Source organism: Agelaius tricolor, unplaced genomic scaffold, assembly GCF_023055355.1.
Source record: "Agelaius tricolor isolate 1412-34295 unplaced genomic scaffold, bAgeTri1.0.p SCAF_2, whole genome shotgun sequence".
NCBI classification, from domain to species: Eukaryota; Metazoa; Chordata; class Aves; order Passeriformes; family Icteridae; genus Agelaius; species Agelaius tricolor.
Genome location: NW_027269262.1, coordinates 58,258,090 through 58,271,084, shown reverse-complemented (window position 1 = coordinate 58,271,084; position 12,995 = coordinate 58,258,090). Strand labels below are relative to the sequence as shown.

The 12,995-nt window shown below is 38.3% G+C and overlaps 1 protein-coding gene across 3 annotated transcripts in view; it reads left to right on the top strand.

Moving 5' to 3' along the window:
• Positions 1-12,995, top strand: part of TOX (thymocyte selection associated high mobility group box) — a 220,137-nt gene that overhangs the window by 1,290 nt on the left and 205,852 nt on the right. For 2 of the 3 annotated variants that reach the window (XM_071419892.1, XM_071419877.1), the window contains exon 1: positions 969-1,341. The exons of the other annotated variant lie outside the window; for it this stretch is intronic. In XM_071419892.1, coding sequence (XP_071275993.1) covers positions 1,198-1,341 — 144 coding nt within the window. In that variant the 5' untranslated portion in view covers positions 969-1,197. Of the gene's footprint in view, positions 1-968; positions 1,342-12,995 lie in introns of those variants that run through there. 3 annotated transcript variants of the gene reach the window in all.

The following is a 12,995-nucleotide window of genomic DNA, read 5'->3' as shown; positions in this document are numbered from 1 at the left end:
GAGAAAGATCGCGTCCGCCACAAACGGGCAGAAACTCTGCCCCGCAGTTCATGTGTCAAAGAGCCGAAAAGCACGTTTGTGTGTGTGTGTGTGTGTGTGTGTGTGTGTGTGTGTGACATATGTGTGTGTACACACATATACACACACACACAGAGACACACACACACAGAGGCATACACATCTCTCTGTGTGCATAATAAGTCTGCATAGTGTTTACAAGTCGGTTTAGAACATCGGCTCCACTTTGTCCCGGCTGTGCAACTGCCTTCCCAATTTCTCTGTAACTTGATTAAACCTCTGCAAATAGGGTCTGTATCTGAGGAGAGCTAAGTTTTAGGTCCCCGAACCTTGGGGAAGGAGGAACCGCAGAGGATACCCCTAATCCTGAGTCCGGTTCCGAGAGTTTGGTGCTGCGATCCCGGAGCACTTTGCGTGACTTTTGCTGCCGAGGAAGGGGGCTGGGGTTCCTGCATTGTTACTGCCGCTGTAGCCTGAGCCAGCTGGTGCTTTATGTATGAACTGCACTTTCTCTGCTGTTACGGAATGGGCTTTGCATGTGAATAAAACGTTGGCCGTAGGAAATGATCGGAAAATGCGAGTTACCCAGAGCACAGCCCGGCCAAGGGGAGCAAGCCGGGAGAGAGCGATGTGTTCAAACCTGCGCGCTCGGGCTCTTGTTTGGAAGCCCGCCGTGGCAGCCCGTGGCGGGCTGCAGCAGCAGCAGCAGCAGCAGCAGCAGCAGATGGCTTTTCGCAGCGCAAGCCCCGCCGTGCGCAGGCTCCGCAGGGCCGGCCGCGGGTGCGGAGGGCGGCGGCGGGGCGCGGTGGCCGGCGGGGCTCTGCCGCGGAGGAGCGGCCCCCGGCCCGGCCCGGCCCGGCCCGGCCCGGCCCGGCCCGGCCCGGCCCGGCCCGGCCCGGCCCGGCCCGGCCCGGCCCGGCCCGGCCCGGCCCGGCCCGGCCCGGCCCGGCCCGGCCCGGCCCGGCCCGGCCCGGCCCATCCCGGCGGACAGCCCGGTCCCGTGCCCGGCTATTGTCGTGACGGTCTCACGTGTCAGAGAGACGTTCCGAGCCGTCCCTTTCATCCCGGGCAGCTGCCTCGATTCAGAGATAAACAGCAAAATAGAGTGTTCTTGTGCTGAGGCGCGGAGGCTGCGGCGCCCGGGTGAAGCCCTCTCAGTTTTCAGGAAAGGTTTCCCACATGGTCGCATCTACCAATCACAACAGAAAGGACCAAATTCATCCTGGCTGCATTTCACATATACTCAATGGAGTTATAGAATCCAGGGATAAATCGGGCCCTTTGTGGTGGATGCCCCAGGATATTTCAAGAGAGATCCCAGAGGTATGACTGTTAGCGTTGTTTTAAGTAACTATTTTGCAGCATCTGGCAAACGTGCGCTATATTTTGGAAGTTCGTGCCAGGAGTGAACTTGGTTCAGCATGAAGAGTTCAAATGCAAAGGAGCATTTATGTGTTCATTAATTTTCTCTTAGTACTCTGAGTAATCATGAGGCTACTGCTACTTTTCATCTGTGGTTTGCTGTTATTTTCTCTATTGTCAGTATTGTAAATTGTAACAGTGAAATGTTGCCACGTGAAAAGCTTGGGCTGATATTAATGCCATAAGAACCAAAGTGTTTGAAGACCTGTTTGGCAGTGAAACTGGACAAACGTTATTAAACTTATCAATGATTTAAAGCTTCAGAAGGAAGGTAATGACTTGAATACACATTTCACTCATCATTCTTGAGATAGTGGCCAGATTTAATTTAAAAGTTAAATGCTTTGGAAAATCAGGAATTACTTTAATATATTAAATCATTTTCCAATTAAGTTCCTTAAATAATTTTTGGTGTGTTGCACTCCAAATCGAATAAATTAATTTAGAAAGTCGTTTTCAGAATTTCTTTACTAGCTGGTTAAAGCTTCTTTCAAGTCATGCCATGTATGAGGGAGCAAACTGTTCTTTTCAAATGCAAATGAGACACTCATTCTGTAGACAAGTTGCAACTCTTCTATTTCACTTTGCCTGAACTGATAATGCGCTTAAAAGTGCACAGTCATAAGACATATGTTTTATGCTTGGAAAAGTCTTACCAGGAATGTTTCAATATAAGATATCGAGTACAGAACAATTGTCTTCCTCAAATGTCTTTACCACTGACCATTGATAACATTAAATGGACAGAGTAGATTTGCCAGGCCCCTTGGAGGTGTACATTTAGTGAACATTTCATTTTTCACCCCTTCACTCTCTCCCTTTGCCCAGCATGATTAACATTGCTGTGAAAACTTATCTGACTTGTTCTAAACATGTCATCATGTTACAGTATTGCTCTGTCACTCATTTTCAGGCTGTGTGTATTTAGGGAGTTGGAAGGGTGGGAGGCCTGCAGAATTTTCTGTTCAGTATGTTTGGTTGAGTGTTTGCTTTTAAACTCTCCCAGGAAAGGAGATGATGGCTGGAGTGTGATGGATCCTTGTTCTGGGCCAGAATGGTGGTCTTCCTTAGGAATCTACCTGCAAAACTCATTGGGAACTCATTCAAGATCCTCTGGGTTCTTGTTTCTTGTAAAGTTAGTTAAGACTTACTTTTGGCACTTACTAGCGGATTTGACCCTATTTTTCATATCTAGGTTTCGGTGGTGTTTTTCCTTTTACAAATTTTCCAGACTTTGATTGTTTACATTTGAAGTCTGCTTGAGCTGCTGGTAATTTAGAATGTATTCCACAAATACTTAGGCTTTTAAGTTTTCTAGTTGTTCTGTTAGTACTAGTTGTTTTCCCTGATCAGATGGTTGTTTGTAGCATATGAGTTCCCAGGCACATGCATGGGAGGCATTGACTGTGCATTTTTCTGTAGCCAGAGGAAAATAATGTGGAGTCAAACAATCACCTCTTATCTTACCATTTTCAGTTGGCAGGCTTTGTTTCAGAAGACTGCTTAGATCTTTATTTTATAAACCTAAAATAGCATTCTAAGCATCTTAGCCTAATATTTCTTTATCTGCTGTGAAAGCTCATTATGCTCTGCATATATTGTTATGCAGGCTTTTCCTTGTTTCTCTTGCATTACCCATGGAGAGAGAAAAGTGAAGAAACAATGCAAACAATGTTGGTTATGACAACTGTGAGAGGTATCTCTTATACAAACAGACAGAATGGACGGTATGCTTTGGTATATAGGTCAGCCTTTGAAATAACATAGTGAAGCTCTTATGCTGGACAGATTTAGGGTTGAGATTGTACTGTTCACCCCTTGAAACTTGAAGCATAATTGCAGTTCAGATACGTTCAGGCTAATGTGAGTAGTCTTTTCAGTTGAAGTTTATTTTAGGAAACGTCACATTCTGTAATTGAGTTGAATTATATAAAAGAAATAACTTTGATAATCCAAGTGTCTTAATTTGATAGAATATGATGATTAGAATAGAATATGATCAGCCAGTGATTTCAAGCTGCTGGAAGAAGTCGGATGATAAGTTTAAATGTTTAAGTAGAAAGAAGTAAATAACAGTCTTGTGGCTTTCCCTATTATTAAAGTGTCACCTGCAAAGACCACTTTGATCAGTACTGTAAGAAGGATAGGTATATTTTAATTTTCATATTTGCAACTTCACAGTGTTTTCAGATATCTGCTCACATAAAGTGCAGTTATATAATTGTAGTTTGACACAGCTAATGACAGGGATGCTGACCTCTGCCATCAGAAGGCAGAAAATAATGGTCTTTACTGCTCCCAATGGTTAGCCTTGCAGAATTATGCACTGGATTCTTCTGTGATTTGCTACCTTGTTCAAAAATACAGGAGCCTACAACTCATCTTTCTTGTATTCACTGATAGTTGTCAGTACAGTGGAAAAATACAGCCAGGCAGCAGAGGTAAAATGATAGACTGTAGTTGTTTTTAAAAAGAGGAATAAAGAGGAGAAAGGAGGGAGAGGGAAGCAAAACCTTTCAAATGAAAAAAGCAGAGTGACATTGGGTAGAAGTGGATAAGGAGATATAATACAATGTTTTGTAAGCAGGTAACAATCCTGCTTGTAATCAGAATTCCATGGAGCAAAAGTGCATTTATTTATACTCAGCGTTTAGAGTAATTTATTGTGTAAACTTAACCCTATCATAGAGACTACTCTAAATAAAATGTTCCATGGCTGTTTACAAAGTGTACATTATTTCCAGGGGCTTGCTTCCGTCCAGTCTCTATCTCAAACTCAGAGTTGTGGCGAGCAGGCTCTCTGAAGGACAGCTCTAAAGCTGAAATACTATGTTACTGTTTTGACAGCAATTTAGATTATGCTTGTATTATTTATCCTGAACATATTTCCCCCCCCCGCCCTTAAAAAAAATACCTTGTCCTCTACTGTCTTAGAATCATACTTGAAATTTGTTATTGTTTCATAAAGGAGAGATTAAACAGTTGCATTGGGGCTGACTGTTGATTTTCAAGTGTTAAGTCTTTTAGTTTCAAAAATACCACATATGAAGAACGGAAATGGTCTTTTCTTTCATATCTTAGTATGTAGTTTCAGAATTGTGGGCAAGTCTCAAGTGTGCCTCCTTAAATTCCAGTGTTTCAGAAAAGAAGTGGTCCCAATTTTAGTGGAACATAGGAAATGATTTATGTATGTGCTTTTGAGAAATCTTTCTCAAAGATTTCTATAAACCAAAGCATTTGCAGTAATTTATTTTTTTCTTTCTGCCAAATATCAGTACCCGGAGAGGAATTATGTTTTATTCTCATACCAGAACGATGTGTTTCATCTCTACAGCATTACCCTCAATCAGCCTATCACGAGGTCTTATGAAAGAGAAGTGAAACCAGTAAATTATTAAGAATGCTGAATCAACTAAACACTACAGCACATGCAGTACCTTTGGTGTTTACATTAAACCAAAGAGGAGCTGGAGCTGATTTTGAGAAGCCAATACTGTGAAGGACTATGCAGTTCCAGCTTCTGTTGAGTTCGGGGTGTGTTGGGGATGATCACACTTTACTGTGAAGAACTGAGCACCCTCTGGCCCTCAGATTCCCACATCATCAAGACTTTCTTGTCTTGCTAAAAACGTACAGAAACATTTGAAAAACGGACTGTGTGTAAAACACAATTTATATTTTAGCAGAGAATTGTCCTAATCATGGTAGGATTTAGATTAAAAATCTTGGATATTTAAATCCTTTATTGATGGTAGATATAAAAAAGCTTAGATGTTGGAAGTAAAAAAGCTTCCTTTGACTTCACTCTCAGCACTGTTCAAGAGTGACCTGAAAGCACCACTTTGCGTGGTGAGAGGGTAGTCTCTGGATCAGTGCAGACCTTGGCTTCTGGAACTGACAGCAGAGGCAATTAGTGGCAGCTTTGTTTATCTTTTTGAAGAGGACACATGCTCTTTGAATGTCTAGCATGGATTTCATACAATAAAATACTTATTTTAAACGTAACCTAAATTTAAATGTTTTTTTGTTGCAGTTGGACTGTGTGATTGTTGTAGATCCCTTCCAACTGAAATAGTTTATTTTGCTGTTTTAGCTACGCAACTACATACCAATTTTCTGCCCAAAGAATGATTTCTCATTAAAAGCGTTGAGTTATAAACTGCTTCAAAACATGGTTTATAGCAGATTCGCCAAATGACTCTTAATTATAGCAATGCTTCCAAAATACTTTGAGGCATGGAATTCACATCAGCCCAAATGAGATTTTCTTGATCGTAATGCTTTTCCCTACAGTGTTCAGTTGAAAAATGGCAGCATTGCCTTATTCTATGGTTAGGCACAGATTATGTAGCCGTGGCAGCAGCAGCAAAGTCTGCCCCTCCAAAGCGGTGAGTGCATGTAAGGAACTCTTGTCTCCCCTTCTAATGGAGTAGCTGCCATTTCTGTTCATTGGTAGCAATGAGTTTTCAGTTGGTAAGTCAGCAAATAAAACGTTTAGCTCTTGATTTAGACCTTCAAACTTAAAACTGTTTTTCAGCAGGCATCTTGGTGCAACCCACATTTGTAATGTCTGTGGTTTTGTTTTGCTTCTTGTGTTTGCAGCAAATTATTTTTAGCATTTGAATTTCATATGGCTCTAATAATATTTATATCTTATCTTTCAATTGCACATATGCTAACACTGTTCTTGAGCTGTTCATTTATATTTCTCACTGGGCTGCTATTTGATTTGCTACAGACTCTTGTTGAATGGTTTCCTCCCAAGGAACACGCTGCCTTCTAAGTTGCAAAACATACTTGAATTACATGAGCATCTGACAAATCCAGGTTAGTGGAAATGTCAGAATGTTTTAGCATTCACATTCTCGACTGTTAAACCACTCTCTACCAATCAAAAGTGGCACGAGTTGGTTTTTTCAAAGGTTCTGCTGTCTAAGCATGGAAATTGAGCTGCTGTGGTAGTACTTTTGTCTCCTGCTATTGTTGTTGATGATTATATGGTCTTAAAGGTTAAATAGAAGTTACTGTAGCTGGTATGTATTTTTGTTATATTAAGAAAATCTGCAGTGAACTCCAGTTCTTATTCTATATGCAAGAATTCAGAACTCTGAAATCAGGCAGTGATAACCTGTACTTACGGAAATGGGTCAGTAAAGGAAGTATGAAGCCTGCAATGTGAAGTAAAAGATTTATCTAGACAGTTCCTGCTAGAAGAGAAGATTATGTAAACATGTTAATTTCTGTTGTATCTGTGCTACTCTGTACGTATATACACACATGTAGATTTCTGCTTCATTACATATATTGCTGACTTTGAAAGAAGTGAACTTACTCTGGGAATGCATAATTTCTATCCTGTACTATAAGTAATTGGCTTTGAAGTCATGTTCTGGTCACAGTTGCCAAAAGTGGGTAGGTTTGTGTTCTTGAATAAGAGAAAACATTTGTTTCTCCTATGATCATTGTGTTTGCATCGATCTGAAATAATAATAAATAGTAAAAGGAAAAATAATGGTGAAAAGGGATGATAGCCTTTCAAAAACATATAATTGATCGTTTGGCAGACAAAGTTGTGAACATTAGTCATAGAAACCTGCAGATAGTAGAGGCTTAATATCAAAGCTAATGATTTATTTTATGTTAATGACTTTCTGCTAGGGCATAAAAGACTGCTCATAATGGACTCTCAGTGCTGTGTTCAGTTGCGAAGGCTAATGGGATAATCTTACCCAAAACTAAGCTTTTTGAAGTAAATCATGGCATTATTTTTTCAAGTTAACTCTTGAAAATGATTCTTTAGGAACTCCTTGTAGTCTTTATAGGAAAATGTAATGTGAGTTCTTTTTTCTTCACCAGCAGTTTTCTTAATTGTATTGGAAATGTCTGTGCTTTTTTTATGGTTCTGAAAAATAATATTCAAGATATGAAAGTCATTCAGTCACTTCAGTGTTTTTATCATAGGGCAATAGGTTTTTGTGAGGCACAGTTGTTTTTACAGGTTGAACAAAGGAAAAGAAGAATTATTTTTTTAGTGGCTTAGCCACTTATTAGCTAAATGGCAGTAAAACTCTTAGTTTTGCATTGAGAAGTTTTTTAAATCATGTTTACAATTAGTTATAACCAACATTATATTTCAATAAGAGATAATTTGCCTACTAAAGTTCACATAATGTGCTAATCATGTGTAGTGGTTAATAAAGGCCTCCTATCTCACTCCCCTGATGGCTATAAAAGGCTATTATGTTCATGGCAGCAGTTCAGGTACAGCTGCTGTGTGTTAATAATGCATCATTGTCCCACTAATAAACACAGCAAAGGTCAGCAACCCTGAGCACCTAAAACACCCATTCTCTTTCCAAAATATTTATTAACACCTTAATGGTGTATCTATTCATTTTGGTTAGGATTATATCAGTTAATGACCCTCACGGAATACTGTGTGCTCAGGTTTTGCAACCTACATGCTGCTGTGGGCTGCTGCACTCATCTTTCCTCCTAAACACTTTTCATCACAACTTTGTGTTGTTTTTTGAAGACTAGCATGAACACTAACACTTCATGGTCACCTTATGATTAACTTGCTTTGTTACTTAGTTTGGCAGTTTTCATTTTTTTTCTTCAGCTAATTTAAGATTCTGTGTAGAGGCTGAATTTTCATGACTTAAGACACTTTGTAGAAATTCTGTGTGCTAAAAAACTATGTGACTGTGTAACAGACATTGACACATGCATGCATAGAGATATGCATGTATACATGTATGTACATGAGCACTACTTCCCCTTGGTTCCATGCATAATTTTATACTAGTTACCTATGTTTTCCTTTTTAGCATAGATTGCTGTATTCATAAAGGTTTTTTAAAATGCATTTTCTACAGACAAAGAACATACTCACTTGGGATTTCCATTTTGCCAGGGAAACATGCAAATCGATAGGCCAGCACTTATCTACATTAAAATTAGGTACACTGTAATTTATGGGTGTAGTGATATTGTATTTGTCGTGTATAGCCTCAGATATTCTTTAACGTAGCCTGATTCGTAGAGAAAAGCAAAAGTGTTAATTGAACAAAATCTCATTTTCTCATCTTGTAGTATTGTCTTTTGTTATCTGTTACTCATTTTGAAAACCTGATTTTTTTTTCTTATGCTGTGTGATTTACAAACAAATGTTTAGAGTGCAGAAAAATACTACTACGTTTCCATCAAGAGCAATGAAAAAGCTTAACTAGCTGAAGGGTTTCTTTTTGGGGTAGCACATAGCCTCAGCGACACATTTGTCATGCTTTAAATATATAATACATACAATAAAATATGTACAGGCACAGTTGTGATATATGTAGTGTTTGGTTCCATTGCTATTGTTTGTAGTCTCTACGGTTGTCATACATTGTTCTTTGCACATCATACCATTACAGCAGAATTTGACACAATTTCTAGCTTTCAGTCCTGCACCATTTTCATTGCACAATATACATGAGTTTGACAGGGTGTGTTGAGGACAACTCTGGCAAGCAATTGATATTTTGAAGTGGCAAGCGTTTCAGCAGCTGCCTGCTTGTGAAAAAGGAATGATAAGGTATACTGTATTGTTAGTTTCAGGCAAAGCATTAAGGTTTAAGCTCTGTAAAAATGTACACATTATTCGTCAGTGGTGAAGCAAGCCTTTTATGTTTTTTAGAGCTTAGCTCTCTGGCTGATGTGAACTAGAATGACATTGGTTTAATGGTCAGTAAATGAATAGGAGTACTTTGAATTTGAACCACTGCCAATTTTGCACCGACAAAGAGACTGACAAAAGAAAGATTTTATGTGAAAGCAAAGCACAAGCAGTGTTTGGGGAGGTGGGGAGAGGGGCAGAGGAACCCAACAGAAATATTCTCTAACGCAGCCTTGTAATGATTCTAAAATTGTTAAAACACATCCATTTTGCATGGCTCATTGGCTACAAACCTAAGCTGTTTCATCTAATGTTCTTTAAAACCTGTTGTATACACATAGTCTTTTAGAATATATTCATATGGAATTTACAGTGTGTTTTTCTAAATACCACACTGTGCCCTGAAGGCCTGCTGGCAGAACATCAGAGTTGTCCACTGCTGGAGTTCCCAAGTCTCTCTCTATCTGGTAGTGGGAAATTGTAGTTTAATCAGTTATGGCACTTTCAGTGTGTAACATTCATTAGTAAGGCAATTTGTCATGACTGTTAATAGTCAGGATGCATCTGCTCTCTCTTCAGTTATGTAGTGTGATAAGCAAGAGGGCAAATATTTCAATATTTAATAATATTAGCATGTTTGAAAACTGTAATTCAAGGTTAGTGCTCAAAACACAAACATCAGATTATTGACGATCAATGTATTTTTACTGGTTTTACCTTTACAGAGTACATTTGAAAGTACCCTAATGCTCTTACAACTTCTGTGTTACGTGACTGGGTATTAGAAAGTAAATGTTATCATCTTCAATATTTATCAAAGACTTTTCCTCTGTTTTTCTCTGTAAATTGAAAGGTAGGATATTTTCACGGAGTTCCAAATACCTATAATTATTTTCCAGTGTATCAGTAATAAATTGTTCACAGTATCATTTTTGGCAGTAGCAGACCTTTTTCAGTGTTAGTTTTGTGTCTGGGCAGCTTATAATGTCATGTTATAAAAGATATTCGATGCCTACCAAATAGACAACATGCAATTAGAATAATGTTCTCTTCTCACTAAAAACCAGCTTGTAATCATTGTTCATTGTTCTAAATATGAAAGGATAAATTGTTTCCTACAGCCAAGAAGGGTTAGAGAGGGTTTTTTTCACATATATCTGATAACCCTCATGTATTACATAATATGATAGCTTCACACACAATAGCTTTGTGACACATTTTAATTTTTAATGAAAAGCCCCCAAAATTTTAACATAATTATTTCTTTAGAAACCGAGCCCAATCTTGGTAAAATCCGTTCTTGCTAGTAACAAAAGCTGTTACTGTTTAAGTTCCTGTTCAGCAGTTAGTTGGTACGCTTCACTGGATGTTGTCAAAAAGGCTTTTCTCTTGATTGACAACCCTGTAGGAATGTGAATGGAGATTTTAATTGCATATCATGTGTGCATATCAGAGTGAGTGGATTCACTGACTCTGCTTAGCTGTGTATCTCTACAGGTCAGCCATGCCAAAACATTTCTTTTTTTAATAAGCAATTGATATATTTTCCAATGAGAGAGAAAACGGGCATACAAGTGAAGAAGGCACTGTAAAGCAAAAGGTTCCTGTGAATTTGGAAGAAACATGTGTGCAATAAATTTTTAACACAATTAAGAGGTGTTTTGATGATGTAAATTCATATCAAGTCAACACTGACCAAAGACTGCTAGAAGTGTCTTTATCTTTTTCTCTCTTCTTCTTTTTTTTTTTTTTTTTTTTAATTTTCAAGAGTACTTTGAGCAAAATCAGTTTTAAAAAAAGAGAAGCAAAGTGAGTGGAAAAATTTACTGAGGCAGGCTGCCCTTGAGTCTTGTCCCCTTATAGAGACAAGGGGAAATTATGGGAGTTTTCATTTCTATTGAGAGCTAGTGGGGTTTCTTCTTTATAGTGTATTTGATACACACTTTTTGGGGCAACACTGTTAATTTAGGGGGAGATTTATTTATAACTGAAGGATCTCAGTTTTAAGTCTGATACTAAAACCAAGTTCTGATATCAACTGTAATGCAACTTTAATAATTTTTCCTTAAGAACAGTAAATGATACATCACTAGAAAATAACTCTGCTAAACAGACCTCATTATTTTCCATAACCAAGAACATAAAAATATCAAAGCCAAATATTTGTTATTATGAATAATAATTATATGTCAATATCTTAAATTAGATTCCAGGTTTCATTTTGCATCAAAAACCACAGTATTGGTTGTATTCTTTTTAAAGCTCACAAAGCATCAGCAACTGAAAGCACAGCTACAAGACAGTTGTGAGGAACTTTTAGCTGAGTTTGTGTTTTGTTCAAGTACAGGGACATGAAAATCTAAAGGAGGATGACAGTTGCATTTTTCTGTGAGGACCCCTGGGAAGGAATTGTTACTTAGTAACAAAGTTTCTTTCCTCTTTTCTCCTGGTTTGTTTTGAATGAAAAGCAAATTTTGCTCTTTCACCTTTTGTGTAAGGCCAGCTCTGACTTTCAGGTTATATTTGTGTAAAAAGTGTAGGAAGAAAGGATGCTCACCACTTGTTGAAGGCACATCAAATGGTCTGACAACACACTGGCACCTTTATAGAGCTATTTTCTCCTGTGCTGGATTAAAGTGTATCTCACCCAACTGCATCTTGAACATCAGTAAATCTGCAAGAGTGCTTAAAATAAGTGAACACCTTAAGAAGAAAATCAGTGAGATTTACTTTATTTCTAATGAAGCAGATCACTTCTAACTTAATATATGACATTGATGTATGGTTGGATCTACTAGAATCTGACACTGCTATGGGTTGTCAAGATTTGTGAGTAAAAAATAGAGCACCAGGTCCACAAGAGTCAAGGGAAAATTCCAGATTTTGAAACTTTAATCCTGTATGAAATGAAGAATTTAAAATTTTTTTTTATCAATATTGAGGAAAGAATCGACTTAGATTTTGCAACATTAAATACCAGAGCCATTTTTGTAAATCACCATAGTAGCCCTTGAAATAAAGTTAAAAAATTGCAACATTGATGTCATCAGGACTTCATTTTTGAGGACTTTGTTAGGTTACAAAGTCAGGCATTTTAATGCTGGGAATGGCAGATTTAAGGACGTCTTCATTTTGCTCTTTAGTATGTTATCATTGGCAGGAATCTGAGCAAAACAGAGGGTGTGGGATGAATGATCATCCATTACAACTTTATCATTAATGCAGTTGCAAATTGCACCAGAGTAAAACTTTCAGGCAGCCTCAAATTTGCATTTTTACATTTTGATCACATGACTTTCTAGCCCAAATAATATTGTTTCAGAAGAAATTTTTTGTGTGTTTTGCTGATTCATTTGATCATGCCCATGCCATTCATTCCTATTGTCTCTTAGGAGTGTCTGAGTCTTTTCAGCATTACCACACAGATTTTTCTGCTGCAGAGTTAATTCCATTTTAGTAGCAGAGAGAATTTTGTCATGGTGAATGAAGTGAGGACCAAGTCTTGGTGTGGCTAGGAAGATCTTGGGCTGTCTCTTACCAATCCTTTCTTTCTGATACTTTTGTGCAGGCTGTCATGACTCATGCATTACATTCTATGGGTTTTGGATTGAGCATGAGAATACCTGTGTTATTATTTTGTCACAATGCCCCCATTTTGGGATGAGGAACTCAAGCATAAGTTAAGGCCTTACTTTTTTCTAAACTTTGTCTCTGAACAAAAGGCACTTCTCTATCTCAGTATCTTTTCTTCTCCTGAATTCAAAAGATGTCCTGCAGATAATGGAGCTGGTTGAATTTCCTTAAGGCAAAAAATTCTCCAACTCTAAGTACAGATACTGTGACCAAAATTGCAGTCATATGTACATAGTTAAACCTACAATTGTAAGTAAGAGAA